Below are 19,067 nucleotides of genomic sequence, written 5' to 3'. Positions count from 1 at the left end.
AACAGAGAGTAATAATAGACTTGAACTTAAATTCTAATGGTATTTAGCCATACACATAGTTTTACTTGCCGAGTTCCTGAGATATTTGCCTCATAGAATTTTATCTTCACCCCAGCGCAATGAAGGTGAGTCCCACATTTTTGTAAAGCACAGTTTAGAAAATGCCTCAGCCCTGTGAGCTTCTTGTATCTTTGTTACTTAAGCAACACGACACTGGTAGTTTTCTTAGCATCTGTTGTTTGGTTAATAATTGTGCTATTGATAAGAGAAATCCCTTGGACAATAATTCTGTTGGGGTGGTGACAGAAATCATAGAAGCAAATTTCTCAGGATCTGGACAAAAAGTATCCATTCGGCTGGATCCCCTTTGAGATAAGAAAGAAATCACGCTGTTTGTAATTTGGATGAACTGACATGCCAATATTCTGCAGACTCCAACCAATCACTGCCAGCAACTGACTCCACTAATTAGTTCACCTCTTTCTGTGCAAATCAGCAAGGAGCTGTAATGGTAGAGTGGAAACCTGCAGAGTCTTGGCTGAAAACCGCAGAAACAGAGGACGAAATATGGACAGACAGAGGCAGAGAAGTGGCACACTAACAGAAACGGACAGGCATGTGGAGTGTTCATTATTAAAGAGTTAAGTGAAATGATTGACTGGAAGGGGAAGACTGACGGAGAAGAAAAAAGTAGGGTAAAATGATGAATGGTGGGAGCGATCAGGACCAAAGGTCCATTTCAAATCGTGAAATCGTGGCTGCCATGGTAACCTCGTCTTCTGGGGGAGGGGGGGCCGACGACCGTTTATCAAGATTTACCCATACAGGAGACTGAGTGAGACTGAGGGAAACAGTACTGAAACATGACTTCTGACTGCTGCATAAACAGGTGCTTCTTTAACTGCTTTGCTTATTAAATGATGGTGCATGTTTCTGAATTTTCAGTCTGAAATCTTATAAAAGCCACACACACAAGTTTAATAAAAATCAAGGTGCACAAAGGAGTATAGGTAGCAAGGTCGCTGGATTGCACTGCGCAGCCAAAGGCAACAAAGCAGACAGGAGAAGCCAAGAGACGGAGCCAGAGTCAGACCAGTTTAACAGAGCACTAAGAGGTAAAAGGCAGAACATTCAGACATCGAGTGCAGGCTCAGACCTCAGATACAGACAACATCAAAGGCAGAATATTCAGGTCTCATGCCACTAAATGAAGAATATATGAGCAGAAAGGAAGGAAGATAGATGGAAAGAGAGAATAAATCAGGGTGCAAGGGTTATCAGCCATATCAGACACAGATCCATACACTTACCAGGCTCAGAGATGAGCAGAACCAGTGAGATGTTTGACACACTTAAGACTTTAGATGCAGTAAGGTGAAGCCTTACTTTTCCACTGATGATTTTAATATCACTATTATAATACTACTACTATTACTTCAAGAGTGGATTAACTTGTTCTACAAGAGCTGATTTTGGGAAACAAAAATAGTGAAATATTGAATCTAAACACTGACATAAACATGGTCTGTTCACATGCAACCTGGCTTCCATTCAGCAGACATTTTGCCCTCAGAATGTAGTGATTTAATCTGCCTAGCCTAATCAACCCAGTCCCAGATGTCCCAGAGAAGAAAATCACAACAAGTAATATGAAAGGCAATTTATTAATGGGCGACAAAATTGCATATAAGATTGATGTATACAGTAAAATAATTGTTATTTATTCATTTGATACAACCATACTTTATGATTTGTGCGTTTGGTCTTTTTAGTTATTGCCAGGGTTCACTGGTGTCCTTTTGTGCATCTTTAATTGAATGTATCATGTCTCTTATGGAGTTATAGCCCAGCTGCTGCACAAATTCTTATTTATTTTTGCTTTGGTTAACAACTTACCTGAAATCAATTTGCACTGCCTTGATGTACACTGACTGGCAATGGTGCAAATATTACTAAACATCCAACAACACTTCATCCAGGTCTTACTGCCACAGTGAAGCACTAGATCTACTCCATTAGACCTAACCCTTCACTGAACTAACCATTAACCACAGAGTCGTTTACCTTTCTTGGAGAAAAACTCTCGGCTGTACTTCCCGGCAGCGACCACTTTGCGTGGGACCTTCCCAAGGAGCTCCATGATCAGAGCGATGTGGTCTGCCCACCACCACATACATCACAGAGGGAACAGGCACGGTTCAGCATTACAGCATGCACACACACATCAACACGACAGGCTGCGTGGGACTGAAACACACTGCTGCTTCGGGCCACTGCATGGACACACTCACAAACTAATGTAACACCTTAAAGTGTCAATGACAAATTCAATTCAGCTAATTCTATTTTTATTCAGTTCAAAACAACTAAATTTAATGAGGTCAACTTTGTTTTTAGTGTCCAGTTTTGTCCACCTAAGATGTCCATGTGTTTCAGTCCCACCAGCTCTCTGTCCTGCGCTACCTCTTCTGTTGAAGAACTCCCGGGAATATTTTCCGGAGAGCGCAAAGTGCCTCGGAATACAGCCCAGCAGCTCTATGATGTGTGCTATGTGGTCTAAGGAGGAGAGAGGGGGTGGGAGGAGGGAGGGAGGAGAGAGGGAAGGGAAATGGTTGCCAAAAAAAGTGAGAGGACAGGGAAGGAAATGCAGACAAAGAAAGACAGGGAAAGAAAGGGGAAGGATGAGCAGGAGAGGAATTAATTCAAAGAAGAGAAAATAAATTAAATAGAAAGGAAGTGGGAAGGGAGGAGACAGGTTGAGAAAGGAGGGGAGAGGAAGGAAAAAAAGAGAGTCACAGACAGCAAAGGAGAAAAATCTGTGTTAGTGAGCTGTGCCCCCACAGCAGAGCTGATGAAATGAAATGTTTGGATATGGAATAAAAGTGAGATGTATGACATGCAAAATATTTTCAATTAGGTCTCAGCAGTAAGAGATCAACGCCTGTAAATCAGGACGTCATGACACACTGGCACCAGCTTATTGCCTCAGCAAAACAGAATTAGGTTCACTGTGAGTCACATGCAATGACACAACAAGTTGTCCAAAATCAAAGATTAGTGGGGCTGAAGAGATCAGGAAGTTCAAACGAATGAATTAATGACTAATGAGGGTGCACAGTATGGAAAGTTATTTAATTTCACAAGACGTAGTAAAGTGAATGAATGAGGTTAATGACTGGTGTTTGCATGGCAATATAGGGAATGTCACACCTGATAGAGTACTGTGAGCTCAGTCGAGAGACACACATACTCACAAGGTAAATTGGGCTTTTAATCTTAATTCATTCAACATTTCCAGATGCTGGAAACTAACAATCTATGAGGAAGTCTAGATACTGAACACAGTAACGTGTAGCGTATCACGTATCTACAACGTTGGAGGAATTCAGGTTTGGGTGTAGAGCAGGGTGAAAATGAGTGGAGGCATAGCAGCAGAATTAAAGGACAGGATTTACAGTTGACAGTGGATAGGGGGATATGGGGAGAGGGACGGCTAATTTAAACAAAACTCTTTTTAGGCCATTTAAAACATAACTAGGATTGATCTATTACACTTTTTGTCCATTGTCAGTAACACACTTGCAAAGGCAGGCTTAAATTTGTGTTATGATCGCAAATGAATTCTCTTTACAAATTCACATAATTGAAAAAAAAATGTCCTTGCCAATTTTCATTTTTAATCCCATTAACTTTACAAATTTCTTATGCATCTTCCTGTTTTCCACAAAAAGGAAACAATATAATACATTATAATCCAATTTCACGCGTACAATCAAAGAATAACACACCGATTTAGAACAATTTGTGCTATTTATTTATGTTGTTAATATTTCGGTATATGGTCAGGTATGGGAATAATGTAACACTTAGACTCCCTGGTGCACTCACAGTTAAGCCAATGCATTTAAAAATATGTTAAATGCATTGCTGCACTTCTGATGTTAGGGCACAGTAATAAGAAATGTACCGGATCTTAACAATGGAAAAATTTTAGCTTTAGTAGCAAAAATCACTCACTAAAAATACCCCAAACATTTTCTTATGAAAATCTCTGCAAATAATTGTACATTTCAACACTTACTTCAAAATTTTAGACACCTTATATTTTCACATCTCATATGTTTCCATATTTGTAAATAATATTTATATAATGTATATATATGTCGTACAGATTTAAATACTCACCCTCATCACGGGAGTAATCCTCTCCAGAGTGGGGCTCGAACAGGTAATCTCCAGTAGCCAGCTCAAAGGCCTGTACAAGAGCCAACAGGGTATAAGGAGTCTGCACTGAGAGTGTACAATTTCAAAAATAGCAGTAGAAATAGTATTTGCCTCACCATGCAGGCAGTGCTCCAGATATCTGCAGGAGTACTGTAACCCGCTCCTATCAGGACTTCGATGGAACGGTACTGTCTTGTCTGGATGTCTTCTGTAAAGTGCTTGTGCTGGGGGGAGGAGAGGGGATAGAAGAATTTTGTATATTTCCTGCTATCCAAATAAATTGGTAATTGTCAAGGAACTAGTTTCTCTAAATCTCTTATTTACACTGTACCATTCTTCACCCCTTTAGGGCGATGTGTCCAAATTGTCACTGAAAGGGGCAACAAACCCGAAATAATGTGCAGGAATTATTTAATAATTAATGCTGTTTCACCTCTTTCTCTTCCTAATTCCATTTCTTACCCTGTTTTAAAATATCTGAACTTTAGTATCTGTGAGACTCACATCAGCCACACCTCTCAGATATGCCGAAAATCTCTTTCTAATACTGTGGTACCCAGAAGATGGCATACATGATTTTGTTAATGGCTCTCAACAAAAATAACCTTGTGTATTAAAAAAATGCTTTAAATTAAGTAATATCAAACTTCAGATCATGTGTCTTACCACCCAGCATGCATTTCCTAGATCAGCAATTTTGACTCGAATAAATTCGGCGTTGCGTGGATCCAGTGGGTTGATGAGCAGGTCTGCAGCTCTGGCTCTGACTGAGAGGGAAGAGAGTCGGGCAGCAAACGGTTAATGAGTAGAAAAAGTATAAACAAGAGATTATGTACCAATAGATTTTTATTCTTAACATTTCCATCTAGGAATTGAACTATGAAAAGTCCAGGACTCTTGATACATTGATTGAGAAAATGTTGTTGACTGTGTTGATCAAATAATGTGCATCTTTTTACTTGCAGGTAATTATGCCAATGTCACAATGGGATGTCTGCACTTGCTGAGATTTAAAAAAGAAAAATCCTTTTTAACCTCTGAAGAAGTGACCCTGGAGCCAGAAGGGTAACGATAATAAAGTGAAAGCCGTGGGTGTACAAGTGGTGTTAGTGGTGAGTCATTAATAACAGTCAGAACTTAGACACTAATCCATATTAATTAGAAACTGGATTACTTTGCCAGGCCTCTGTAATGTATGAGACGAAACCAGAAAATAAAAAAGTATCCAAGTTAGGATCTCAGTGAATCTTATTATGCCCCCCCAACCCCCTATTTCTTTTTCTGATCCAGTAAAGTTTCTTTACTTGTAGATTAAAATTGATGAAAGAAGGCAACATTATATACATATTTCATAGTTTTAAGTCTTATTTTTATCTTTTGCATTTACAGTTTTTATTATAATTTCCATTGGAAAAAATATCCAATGTGGTTATAATTTAAATAAAAATAAAAGCTAGAACTTTGAAATACAAATATACGCACTCAAGTAAAAGTATCCTGATGAAAATAAAAATCAGGACAAAATTATTGGTTGATTTATATATTTGACGTGTTTTTTTTTTTTTTTTTACACCATAATGTTTGAAGATTTGAGTAGAATCAGGAACATAAAATTTGAAGCTGTTTTTTGAAGCATTTCCGCCTTCATTCTGACTGGCACAGTGAGAAAGAAAACCACAAAGCGAGAGAATGGAAATGACAAGCAGCACAGGCTGGATTTTAACTTTGGCATCTGTGGTTAGGACAGGGCTTTAATGGCATACACGCTACCAGGTGAGCCCCTCCAAATATTAGCTTTCTTCCCAAAGTTACAAAGTAATAAACAGAGGGATCATAAAACACTACTGACTAAAATGAAAAATAGAATATAATGAGAGTTGGATGATAAAACCGAGCAAACAATCAATGCAGTGTTGGACAGTATAACCCCTGTGTCACCTTTGGGTGTGTCCCCTGTGCTGGAGGATGACACAGTGCGACTACGGTCAGCTGTGGGGCTGTTGGGTGACGGTCCTTCTCCGATGTTTGCCTCCCCAACCGGTGAGGGGTTTCCTGGGTCAGGATCAAGGGGCAAGTCAGGGAAGATGGGCATCGTGCCAAGGTGGCGTTCACTGGAGCCGTTGGTCAATCCTGCTTCAGTCAGCTCTCCATTATACATCTCATAACCAGAGCTGAGGGAGTTGTCCCTGTCCGTGTAGCTGAGCTCGGACTCCACCAGGGGGCAGAGGAGGGGTTCGGGGGTGGGCGAGGGGGGCGGGGGGGTGCCAGGGTTTGGTTTCAGTACTTCCGACCCCAACAGTACATGACCATTGGTTTTGGCTGAGTTGGTTTTGTTGAGGGGCTTGATGGGGGACGTGCTGTCCGTGAGGAGGTCAGCGGTCGTGTCATCATCTTCGTCTTCCTCCTCCTCATCCTCCTCCTCCTCCTCCTCCTCATCCTCCTCATCCTCGCCCTGCTCCTGCTCCTTTGATTCCTCCTCTTCCACCACAACCTCCCCCCCTGTTTTACTCTCACTCTTTGGCTCATCAGTCTCATTCTCCTGTTTATCAGTCTCTTTTCGCCCCTGCTCCTCCCTGTCTCCCTCCTCTTCTTCCACTTCATCTCCCTCCTGCACCACCTTCTCATCTGCCTCGTTTGCATTCTCTGTCCCTTTCAATTCCACAACCTCCTCCTCCTCTTCCTCCACCACCTCTGCCTCCTCTCCCTCCTCTTCCTCTGCCCCTGCCTCTGCCTCTGCTTGTGTCGTTTCTGGGATGGGGGGAATGAAGGGTTCTTTTTCAGCAACAGGCGTAGGCTCATCGTCGTCTTCCACCTCCTCATCAGGGTACTCTTCAGTGATGTGGGGTACCTCGCTGTGTTCCTGGGGAGGTGCTGCGCCTAATGTAGCAGGATATAAGGAGACACAGTTAAGAGAGGAAGTGAGGGGGAAGGAAATGTTTGTGCAATCAAAGACGGTGTAAGCAGAGAGGAAAACAGCATGAATAGAGAATACAGATGAGAGAGTCGGTAAAGAAGTAGGTAAAGAAAAGAATACAAAAATAAAAGGGACAGAAGGTGGAGAAACAGAGGGTGGAGGGGGGAGACGGAGAGACACTGTTGTTGTTTTTTTTGTGTTTTTTTGTGTTTTTTTTGTGAATCAGCCCAGCCTCCCATACACAGTGGGTCTAGTGTGGGTTGAGCTGTTGGAGTCAATCCACTTCCTATTCATTCACAGAGAGACTGCATAAAGCTGCATGCACTTACTCACACACTCACTCCTGCTGCAGATCTGTAAAAGCCAGTGCTTCTATTTTGAAAAAAAAAAAAAGAAGAAGAAGAAAAAAAAAAAGTCTCTGCCGATTTTTAAGGACCCGAATCGTCAAAAGCACAAGCTAACCTGAAATATGCTTCTTACATTTGTGTTCACTTCAATTAGAGGCTGCAACCAACAGTAAGCATGCGTCAGAGGCAGAGTTGATCTTTCCTCTACCTGACATTATAATGCATGCGTAAGAATGTGTTGTACACGTAGGTTTAAATTAATGATAAATGTCTCAGCATCAGGGGGTTTAGCAAACTAAAAGTAACAAACTAGAAAGGGAGCCCATTCAAAGACTGAACAGATGTGCAATCTTTCTGAAGATTACACCAGCATTTTTTCAACTGAATATCACAACCACTTTAGTCCAATAAAATATGATAAAATATGACAAAATAGTGATTAAGAGACCAGAGACAAAGCTGTGAAGAACAAATGGCAGCTTTAGTTATGTGACAGGAAATGCCAAGAAGTTAAGGTATTATAAACTGCCACACTGAGATTTCAGTTTGCACTAAGCTGCTCCTTAGCAGTGTGAATAATGTCCCGAATTAGGATTTAGATTTAGCAAAAAAATTAAACATTAAACATTTAGTGTCTTCAGTCCTATTTTAGAGGGTCCAGAATTCAGATGCACGTTGCTGTGCCAAATACAGGGTGAATTCTGAAACTTCATCTGAAATTTGAGTCAGAAAAGATCAAAATACTGAAGATGCCAGGTTTAATTGTGGGAAAAGTGTATAAAACATCTGTGATATTTAGTGAACATTTTTGTGGCACAGTTGTAATAAATGCCTTTTTGCTGTCTCTATATGCAGAATTTTTTTGTTCTTGACAAATGCAGGAAATGTGATGTGAGAGTGATTCTGAGAATTGAAACCAGGCTATGTTTTACTTTTTTAGTCACTTAGATGAAATATTCAAGGAAATAATATTTTACTAGCCTTCTGAAGACTTACATGTGTGATTTGTCAACCTGATGGGCCTCTCGCTATCTCCTCCCTCCTCCTCCTCATCCTCCCCATCCTCCTCATCATCGTCATCCTCGTCGCTCTCCCCCAGGGCAATGCTGGGGCCCACCGGTGCTGGTGTTGGCTGCAGCGGCGAGGACAGCTTGTGTTCAGTCGCTCCCTTCTCTCCCCCTTCTTTGGCTCTCTCTTCCCTCCTCTCGGCCTCCCTCTCCAGGGCTTCAATCTCTAGCATCCGCCTCTCCAGCAGCTCTGCCTGCCGCTTCTGTTTCTTCTTCAGCTTCTTTTTCTTGTTTTTGGAGATCTTTCCCACCTGGGAGGAAAAAAGGACACAGGAGGAGGGAAAGTTACAGGCGAGACAAAAGAAAATAGCAAAAGGAGCAACTGAATTAATATGAAGTTTTGACACTGATTTGGTTGGTGGGATGTGAAGTATAGTTAATCTCCACTAACACGTCCAAAGTATATTGATAAAATAATCGTAAAATTAAATAGAGCATATCATTATTGTCTGATGAAAACTACGTAACTGAAAAGTTGCTAATTTTGAATTCTCCGTCTGAACCAAAGGATTAAAGATTTACAGCTTCTGAAAGCAGCCATGAATCTACGTCATACTCAGACATAGTCCTGCATCAACATACATTTTCCATTTCTGCATTTGTTTTGGCTCTTCTGCCTGGTCAGGTTTTGGAAACATCTGAATCACCTTCTGGTGTGGGACTGTTTTGCTTATGTCATCAGGCTAATGCCAGCCAAATTGACTCTAACCACACCCACACAGTGTTTAACAAACAATAACAACAGAAGTGTCTTCATTTGATTATAAATATTTACTGTTCTTGATTTCTCACAGCTTGGCGAAAAAAAAAAAAGAAAAAAATAATTCCAACAAAAACAATAATATGTAATGCAATAGTTTTCAATGCATTTTTACTATTCCAGGTGAGCATCTATCCTTGGTAGTGGACAGAGGTCAGAGGTTTGACAAAAAAAAAAGAAAGAAAAGAAAAATATTAAGGCAATCCGTGAGTATTTCTTAATTGGGGCACTCAGTGTCTTGTCCCTGTCACTATCAGTTCAGACCATTATATAGAATAATGTGAACTTTTCTACCTTCTCTATCTTGCACGTCACTGCTGTGTTTCTATGTCTGAGAGTGGGTTTATGTTTGTGTGTGTTTGCACTTCTCTCATTTCATACTCACATCTGTTGTACTCACCGGTTTGAGCTGAGGGGCTGTGCTAACTGACAGACAGAAAGAAAAGCAACAATCAGAGGCTTCAAAGTTTCACCGGCATCAATCTGTCACACAACTAAGTTCAACACTTTGAACTCAGTTTTCCTTCAATATTCTTCTCCTCTTGAAGACAGATTTTGTATTCACTGGCTTTGAAGACATGATCTGTACACAACCTGTATAATAATTATTATTACAGAATACTTTCATCTGAATCAATAGACCTCAGAGTAACACTTAAAGTCGCCATATTGCATAAAAAGAAATGCTCTTTTTATGTTGTTAAACAGGTCTAGATGCTACATTATTATTGTTAAGGTATCAGCAGTCCACAGAAAAATTAACACAACAAGCAATCAGGACTTCTGTAACTTTATGATGTCACTCATGTCCAGCCCACCTGAATTTGGTCTGTTTGTATATTCACCTGAAATCTGCTGTACATTTGTGCAAAATATTAGAAAATAGTCATCAAGAGAGGCTCAGTGCCTCATTTCTGTCCTGAAGCTCTTGAGAGGAGATATTAAACTACAGAGATTTTTTATTTTTATTTCAAAAACCACAAATATCATTTAGATATCAAAAATTCTACTACAACTTCAAATAAACTGCAAAGTATGTCACTTTCCAAACATGGATAGTCATTAATTTTAGGATTGACACACTGAGTTGCTAGTTTAGCAGTTCAGAAAGTACAAGAATACATCAATTTGTAATAGTAAAAATGTTTATAAGCAAGCTTTTGTAATGTGTACCTTCAGTCTCATTTATATTATCTTCTCAAATGGTACAAGAAAAAGGCATTTCATTATTAACCACTTGTCTGCCCTAGTGCGGACAGGACAGTTTAATTATTTGGATTTCCTCAGTCATGGACAGATTTGAGTCCTTCTGTTTTGACAGCTGATGGTTTTGTGCCTGATGTTAATTGCATTGAAATGTAAGCAGTGTAATTCAAAAAGACTCAATTGGCTGATGCAAGTAATTGACAGCTCATGAGAGACACAGACAGAGTAAGAAAGGGAGAGCGAGAGAATTAGGGGTTCACCGAGTGGGCAGGGTTCACGTCGAGTTTGTCAAGACTGTCCCTGATTTTATTAAATTGTTTTTTATTGAAGGAACTTGGTGAGAAGAGATGAAAAGGCAAGAAATGTGTGTGCACTAAAAAAAAAAAAACAAGGCAGCTGAGGAGATATGAAAGGCTTCTGTGACAATCTCCTTTCTACACTACACCTTTCAATATTTAACACAATCATTCAGAGGAAAAAATATATTTATTACATTATTCATGATTTATGATATAGTCCTGTATTATAAACAGATATTAAGTCAGGAGTATGACAAAACACTAAACAAACAAGGCTCACTGCACACTTGATTTATGTGGAGCTCTGTTAATGCCAACATTTTTACGATGTCCCCTCTTACTTACCAGAGAAAAATACTTGCTAATTTGGTCACAAAGTCTGAAAGAAAATCTTAATAAATAATGCAAAACAGGAGAAAAAAAAACAAGGGCGCATTTCAGTTGGATGCTCATCCTTAAAATATCCAATTCGTTCCAATGTGAAAAAGGACGGCACACTTACAGAGTGAAAATGCAGAACCTCATGTGTTCTAAAAATATCAGAGCTGTAAATGTGGAAATGTTTCGCAAGTCTTTCTTTTTCCTTTTTAACCAGGGATCAGGAATTTCTACTTACTTTCTTACCCACATTTTGTTACAGGGGCCATGTGTTGGCTTGTGTTACCTGTGAAGAGAGACAGGCTCCCTGCCTTCCCTTGGTTATCAAGGGACAGACATAAGAGTGGTATAAATCTTTTAATTTCATTACAAGAGTGTGTGTCGGTCTCTACCTGCTGATCCGGACGGTGGCGGGGCTCCAGCTTTCTGCCATTCGGTTGCCTCCATGGCCATACGCCTAACAAATGCATCATCTACACACATCAGGATGTTTTCTGGCTTGATGTCCGTGTGGATGATTTTACATTTTGTGTGGAGGTAGTCTAACCCCTGCAGGACCTGCAACCACATTCAGACAGGCACAGTTTATCACTGCAAATCACACTCACACTTCCCATTTCAATTCGTATATCCTAATCAGGTCACAGTCTATGTTAAATTGGCTCCTTCTTCCCCTCTCAGAGCCAAATTAGCCTTTCTTCTTCCTGTGCTTACTGTTCTGTGGCGACAGAGAGCAGGGGCTGTTCATGTTTTTGTTTCACTTTCTCTCATTTTCTTCTGTCCAGAGGCTTTGAGATTGAAGTGGAAAAAGTCTCATATAATTTCTACTTATCATAAGCTCGTCTTTTGAATAGGAAGAGGTTGGCAGTTGCTGAAATAGCTAAGCAACTTCATATGCTCATCAGGTGGCTGAGTGGAAAATGCCTGAAAGTCCTGCCTCTTATTATGGTGGAAGCTGCATTGAAGTTTGAACTGCGAAATGCAAAATGCCACGCACTATATTGGAAGGACTGAGCAGTGAGTGCTCTTTTGAATCTGTCCCTTACTCTCTTAATATAATAGTTTTTGTAATTAACCTCCTTCACATTGTTTTCTCCCAGCTTAAAAGTCCATCCCTGGCAAATATTTTATTCTCTTCTTTTGAGTAACTGGAAAGGGCTGTAAAATGAAAGTTGACTTGCCTGTTTTTTTTGTTGTTGTTTTTTTTTTCTTGTACATGTTTGACTTGATGAACACAGTCGAGTCAGCAAAAATGAGGGTGTCAGAATATGACAGTTTTAGCCTGTGTAATAAAGGTCTGCTTTTTAATAATGTTTCTGTTACCATCACCATCATAATGTCATGGTTACCTTGATAATATTACTTACTGTCACCATCATAATGTTACTCTCTGTGTCTCATTATTTTATTTTTGTTGTTGTATAATGACCATCTACTCGATGGTCAACCTATGATTGTGTTTTCATTTCCTCATTGAAATATGTGTGTCGGTGCCTGTGCGAGATCTCTGCTACAGATGACTTTTAATTGTGTCAGTGGGGAAAAACTAAATTCTTTGCATTGGGTTTAAAGGACAAAATAGAAGAGAAGTGAGCTGAAAAAAACCTTTCAGTGATACAATTCAGTCCAATGTGCTTGTTAAATAACAGACCATTTCTTGTTCTCAAGGAAAATGACTCCAAAGCATCAGCGCTCAGACCAGCTGCACTGATGACAGGAACTTCGACAGCCAAATAAAATAGATGACACAGTCACAGTGATTATTGCGTTTTGGAAATAGTTATTCATTATTCTCTGATTTGGTTTCTAAACTTAATAGTTAGAAATCTTTGTATTTCTATTTGATTATTTCCTGGATTTTCCCTGCAGCAGGTTTTTTGAGGCGTTCAGAGTCAAAATTCAGGTTAACACATTTAAGCCTTTTACTATTTTATGGCTAGTTTCTTGAAATATTCTGGTATTTTGCTTCATTACCATTGTCATCATCATTTTAAAATGATGTTTTTCTACCACAGTGCATTACAGACACACGCAGGTAAACTAGCAGTAAATCTAAAAATATTATCCTGAGGTAAACAAACAGTCCCATTCAGAACTAACATGTACCATAATCTAATGTGTCCTCGGTGTAATTTTACAAATGCTGGACTGCAGTGGTTCGATGCATAATTTATCATTTATAATATACGTGTGTGTGTGTCTTTACCTGTCTGATGATGCTCTTGACACATGGCAGTGGCAGACCTTGGTAGTTGGATTTAATAATCCACTTCAGCAAATGGTGACCCAGTACCTCAAACACCATACACACATCTGGGATGGAAAGTCAAGGACTCTAATATGTCACTCAAACACACACAGACAGACACATTTGACCCAGGATACGTATGCCATTGACTCCAGAGATCTTGAAGTCATCTATCAGCTGGACTACCATATCCTTGTTGGGGTCAACGGGGTCGCTCTCTCTCACCTGAAAGACAAGAGGATAATGAGATGAAGTAAACATGAGAGGGGGGCAGAGGGGGAGCTGAGGATGTAATGAAGACTATGGAGGTGGATGTGGGAGATGAAGATGCTGAAAAATTTATTTCATGATTACTGCCCTCTGCAGTGACAATGCAAGCTAAATAACCAGCACACCTTAACTGCTTCTTGTTTACACAGACAGCGGCAACGTTCAAAGAGGGGAAACAAGGTGGTAGGAAATAAGGCAAGGAAAGAGGGGGACGGCAAGAATGAGGGGATATGATAGAATGAAGGACACAAAACTGAAAGGTAGAAGAGAAGGAAGGACAAAGGGAGAAGGGACAAACAAGAAACCAAAAAACGAATAAAAGAAACAAAAATAATAATATTAAAACCAAACACATTCTCACACATCGTAGCAGTTTGATCTCATCCAGAGCCGTCTCTGTGTAATGCTGCGCACTCTTCACCACCTTCATCGCCACAAAGTTCTTCACTCTGTAACGATGCACACAAAGAGGCGTTAGTCTGATTTCTTTTGGACTCACAAACCAATGGGCTATGATAGGAGGCAATGCTAATTATTGGGTGCGTGTGAGAGATATGAAAATAGCACCTAAACTAGTTCTGGCTGAGAAACTGGCCATTCACACTGCCCACACTAGAACTGGAAACACAAATCTATGAGCCGTGTGGCATTTCATCACAAAGAAATAATGTCACATTAACATGACATTACATTATATAATGATACACGACTGACACACTCTGACTTTATCACAGATAAACTTTCTCTACAGATTCTGTACACGTGTTCTATTAAATGGCGTCAGCATGTTCTAAATGTTTAACTATTGCAATTTGTGCTTCAGCATGTCTTTGAGCCGCATGTGATTATGTTACTGTAACTAAGGAAAAGAACAGCTGGTGCTGATTTTTCTGCAATAACCAACTATGACAATGTCGTTTACTACTGAACGAAAAAAGAAGCATGTCTGTCTCCTGCTTCTCAAATGTGAAAACATACTTTTCTCTCATAGTCAATTAAATATCTGTCTTTTAGAATTTTTCTCACAACAATTCAAAGACATGATGATGGGAAACAGTTTCATTATTTCTGCACATTAATAGTTGCCTTTTAAAAAATAGCCAGAAAGAAAGAAGCAATTGAGAAAAAAGATGTCAATAATGGCATAGAGAATACAACACTTGGAAGGACTGAACAGTGTGTGTGAAGTAATCCAACTCCAATGTGCTATTTTATGAACACCATTAGTGTAATTGAGTTTATGTGTATGTGTGTATACATGTGTGAGTCATTGAAAGGTGACACGGGGCTGATGACACTGTCATCCAGCCTCCCTGGTTGCCATGTGAACGCATACAACATCATAGTGCAATGGATGTCTGGTACCAGTGCATGGCGGTGTGGATTGCTACTATTAGTCTGATGTGCCAGTAGTGATGTGCCAGATCCTGACAACAGGTGAATGTGTGGTGTATTATGAAATGTGTGTGTTTTCTATGAAGATGATGTTTTAGAGGTGAACGTCTATAGGTATGAAAGCAGCATGAAACTGAAAAAAAAATTAAGCCTGTACTTGTGTGTGTGTATGTGTGTATGTGAGACTCACTGTATATCCCAGCACAGCCATACGGTGGAGAAGTGGCCCCAGCCCAACTTCCTGATCACATGGTACCTCCCATTGAACAAATCCCCAATCTTCACCGGATGGTACCCTCCTGAGAGAGAGAAAGAGGGCAGGGGAGGCAGAAGATGAAGGTTACAGGCTACTGTGAGAGATAACCAGACAATGACATGTAATCCATTAGTAAGTAAGAAGGGGAGGAAGAGTGTGAGGCAAAGGAGGGGGAGGTCAAACAGATAGAACATGTGACAGGAGAGAGGTGTTTTACAAAGCTGAAAACAGATACAGGAGCAGAGCACAAATATTTTAAGAGCCAAATAATTTGCTTTTTGGAAATTGACCGTGAACACTGTTGATTGCATTAAAAAAAGTGTGATTATTGAACATAATTTTGATTAAACTGCAATTCTCCCAACTTGTGATTTTTGCATTTAATTTTCACTCAAATAAAAAGCTAAGTGATCATAATGTTGATGATTCTTGTGTATGTATGTATGTGTGGATGAAAGTAGAGCTACCAAGTGTACATCTTGGACCTGCTACTAAAACTAAAATGAATAATGAGGGTTAATCAATTACCTCAATTTATCAATTGTGTGTGTTTGTGTGTGTACACCCGTCTGCAGTCAATGGACTCCGCATTTGCACTGTCTCTGTATAATGTAATGTATAATCTGTATGTGTACCTCTTGTGAACATCTGTGTACAGGCTACATGTTAGATCGTGAACTATGTCTTAGCATTGAAGTACAGAATTTAACTGATGCTAAACTTCTCTCTCTAATAAATGTTCATTGAAGTAAAAAATTTGAATAATAAAAATTATTCTATTATAGTTTGTTTTGTTGGAGTCAAATATGACAAACTAAATGAGACATCAAACTCCTCTTTGTTCTTGCCACAATGACACTTTCAGCTGGCAGAGAGAGCAGTGCAGCTTGCCAGGGTTACACTGTCGTGGGTACATTTTATTGAACACACACTGGGTAAATTGTGTAGTTTCAAATAAAAAGGCAAAAGACACACAGCAGAAGGGTGGGCAGGGAAAGATTCACTGATCGAAAACTACAAAGACTACTACCAGGGCTACAACGCTATATGCTCTTCTCTGTACTGAGAAGGTGGGTCACAGGTCCCGTCTGTTTTTTAACAGGAAGCTCAGGAATAGATGAAAAATATACAACAGTGGTTTGATATTTTCTCGTTGAGCCTTTCATCTTACTTATGGGAGATCTGACAGTGTGGGTGTCCTTCCTGATGATGATAACGTCATAAAAATCACCTGCGTCCTCACACAATGAGAAATAGGCTTCTAAATAAATGGACTTTGCATGACAAGCTCCACTTTTTTATTTTTCCTTTTGAATTTATAATGAAAATGAGGCAGACTGTGCAGCCTTTGGCATCCTGAGCCACTGCAGGAAACTAGACTGCCTCTCCTCTGTGGCAACAACCAAACAACCTTGAAATGCTGGTGACACAACTACTGAGCATCTCATACTGACAGCTAGGATGATGCTGCTGGGAATCCCAACAGGATGGAGGGAGAGAGAGAAAAAAGGACAGACAGAGACAGAGAGAGCAGACAGTGTGAGACAGGCAGGCCACTGTTTAGAGCTGGACATGGTCAGATGTGGACAGTGGAGGCGATGTGCTCTGACAGATGGGCTTCAGCGTCTGTGATCTGCCTGTGGTTTGTGTGCGTGTGTGGTTTTGACCTTTGCAGTAGTCTGCGGGGTCCTCCTGCTCCTCATCGTCGGAGCCCAGGATCTCCTCCTCCGGCTCCGGAGGCCCTGCTGGCTCAGGGGGAGGTGGAGGGGGTGGTGGGGGAGGAGGGGCACTCACTGGGGCTTTCTGCTGCGTCTCAGGTCTGCAAACAGAAGATTGGGATGAAAGTCAGCTTTCTCAGGTGCACTTTTTTATAACTGCAACAATTTGCTTTCACATATTTCGAGCTGTGACTCAGAGCAAGTGGCACGGCAGACTGAACTTTCAAAGCAAATGACTAACATCAAAATAATAACTTGTCATACTTCCATACATATAAATGTCACTTTTTCAAGTGTGTGCTGCTGACTGGAATCATTAACAGCGATTCATCCAGTCCCTATTTCATGAAAGCTTTTACATTCACAATGCTGAACACTGTATATTAGACAAGTCTTTTCAGCAAAAAAAAAAAAAAAAAAAAAAACCTTAGCGATGTACTGCACATCTGTGTGATGAATAAATAAAAGATGAACTACAGCTGGCATAACAATCAATGGACAAGGTTGCTGAACACATGAAGAACAACATGCAAAAAATTAAGCAAATGAAAGCCAAAAAGGAGACAGACGTCCTCTGTAAGTAAAATAAGAATGAAAGGGTGAAAATTCAAGAACAGGAACTAAAAACTCTTCATTCATTCATTCATTCATCTTCTACTGCTTATCTGTTTCTGGGTCACGGGGGTTCTGGAGCCAATCCCAGCTCACTTTCAGCGAGAGCAGGGTACACCCTGGACAGGTCACCAGTCCATCGCAGGGCCAACAAACTAAAAACCAACTGGCTTATATTTATTCAAGTATTTTCTGCAAGAAGAAGATCAGGTTCACTCACAGAACAGGCTTTGATAAAGATCTATTAATTATAACTTGGCCTGGATTGGCAATCCTCATTTAAATCATAAAAGTGAAGCTCTGCAACCACAAACAAAAACAACAAGGGTGTCACCCAGTCCACAACCACAATATCCTTCAAATTCATGAAGGACATGCCTGCATTTCAGTTTTTGTAAAAGTAGGTAAACTATATGTGAGGACAACAACAAAATACCAAACATGATTATCAACGCTGTTATCTTGATATCAGCCCTGATTGTGAGGTAAAAACTATTCGCTAAATCATGTTTTGACTGCAACTTGGTACATGTTATCTTTAAAATATGATGCTGCGAGAGATTAAAAAAAAAAAAAAAAAAAAAAAACGATGTGTGAAAAATATGTGATGATAAATGCAAATGCAGTCAGAAAAGTCTAAAATATGACTGCAGCTGAATTATGGGCTGATGCGCTCAGACACTGTCAGGTTGAACTAATCCACACCCACTCAGCACCTCAGACATGAATCAGCACAAACATGGATACCATCCAAAATCATCTCAGACAAAGAAAATCATTTCTCACCCTGGAAGAATGCGGTTCAAGGTAAAAACAACTGCAATCTTGATTGTGTTATTTTAGCCAAATGTTGGATACTTCCACCAAGGCCGAAACATTTTTGTGATCCAAATTGTTTAATGGATTCACACTAAACTGTAAAAACTGTTGGTCTCAACACCATGACTGTCTGACTGTTTACATCAAGATTCAGTTTTATTTCTTGGGTACTTGAGGAGAATTGTCTCTCAGTACTATGGGAAGGGGTAATAGATTCATGGATTTGTTTGGTTAACCAGATCGGCGCCAGGTTGAATGGGAATTTTCCATCTCCTTGCTGAACCCTATGTCACTACTTTTTACATAGTGGTGCTGACAAACATGATGAAAACATAACCTCCTCGGTGACTGAATAACAGATGCATAGATTATCATCTCAATGGTCCGCCCTTTCACTTCCTTGGCCTTGTCTAAAATGGAACTGATCCCGTGAGAGGAAAAAGTTAAATAGGCTGCAGAGGACAAGCTGCCTCCTTCTTCAGACCTGGCAACATATTGAGTATTTAGCTGGCTGTCTGCGCCACAGTGCCGTACAGTGATTCATCGGGCAGGGC

At 40.1% G+C, this 19,067-nt stretch overlaps 1 protein-coding gene across 2 annotated transcripts in view; it reads right to left on the bottom strand.

Moving 5' to 3' along the window:
* The window catches only part of srpk2 (SRSF protein kinase 2), a 61,399-nt gene that overhangs the window by 2,752 nt on the left and 39,580 nt on the right, over positions 1–19,067 (bottom strand). Inside the window, exons 3-15 of one of the 2 annotated variants that reach the window (XM_029522025.1) lie at positions 17,032–17,183; positions 15,299–15,407; positions 14,075–14,162; positions 13,581–13,668; positions 13,402–13,508; positions 11,588–11,753; positions 9,713–9,738; positions 8,482–8,803; positions 6,163–7,101; positions 4,891–4,991; positions 4,341–4,448; positions 4,186–4,255; positions 2,065–2,157 (exon numbers count right to left, since the gene is read on the bottom strand). In XM_029522025.1, coding sequence (XP_029377885.1) covers positions 2,065–2,157; positions 4,186–4,255; positions 4,341–4,448; positions 4,891–4,991; positions 6,163–7,101; positions 8,482–8,803; positions 9,713–9,738; positions 11,588–11,753; positions 13,402–13,508; positions 13,581–13,668; positions 14,075–14,162; positions 15,299–15,407; positions 17,032–17,183 — 2,369 coding nt within the window. Of the gene's footprint in view, positions 1–2,064; positions 2,158–4,185; positions 4,256–4,340; positions 4,449–4,890; positions 4,992–6,162; positions 7,102–8,481; positions 8,804–9,697; positions 9,739–11,587; positions 11,754–13,401; positions 13,509–13,580; positions 13,669–14,074; positions 14,163–15,298; positions 15,408–17,031; positions 17,184–19,067 lie in introns of both variants that reach the window. The other variant, XM_029522024.1, reaches the window with a different exon arrangement.

This window comes from Echeneis naucrates, chromosome 16, assembly GCF_900963305.1.
Source record: "Echeneis naucrates chromosome 16, fEcheNa1.1, whole genome shotgun sequence".
In the NCBI taxonomy this organism is placed as follows: domain Eukaryota; kingdom Metazoa; phylum Chordata; class Actinopteri; order Carangiformes; family Echeneidae; genus Echeneis; species Echeneis naucrates.
Note: the sequence above shows the minus strand (reverse complement) of the source record. Positions and strands in the feature narration are given on the sequence as shown.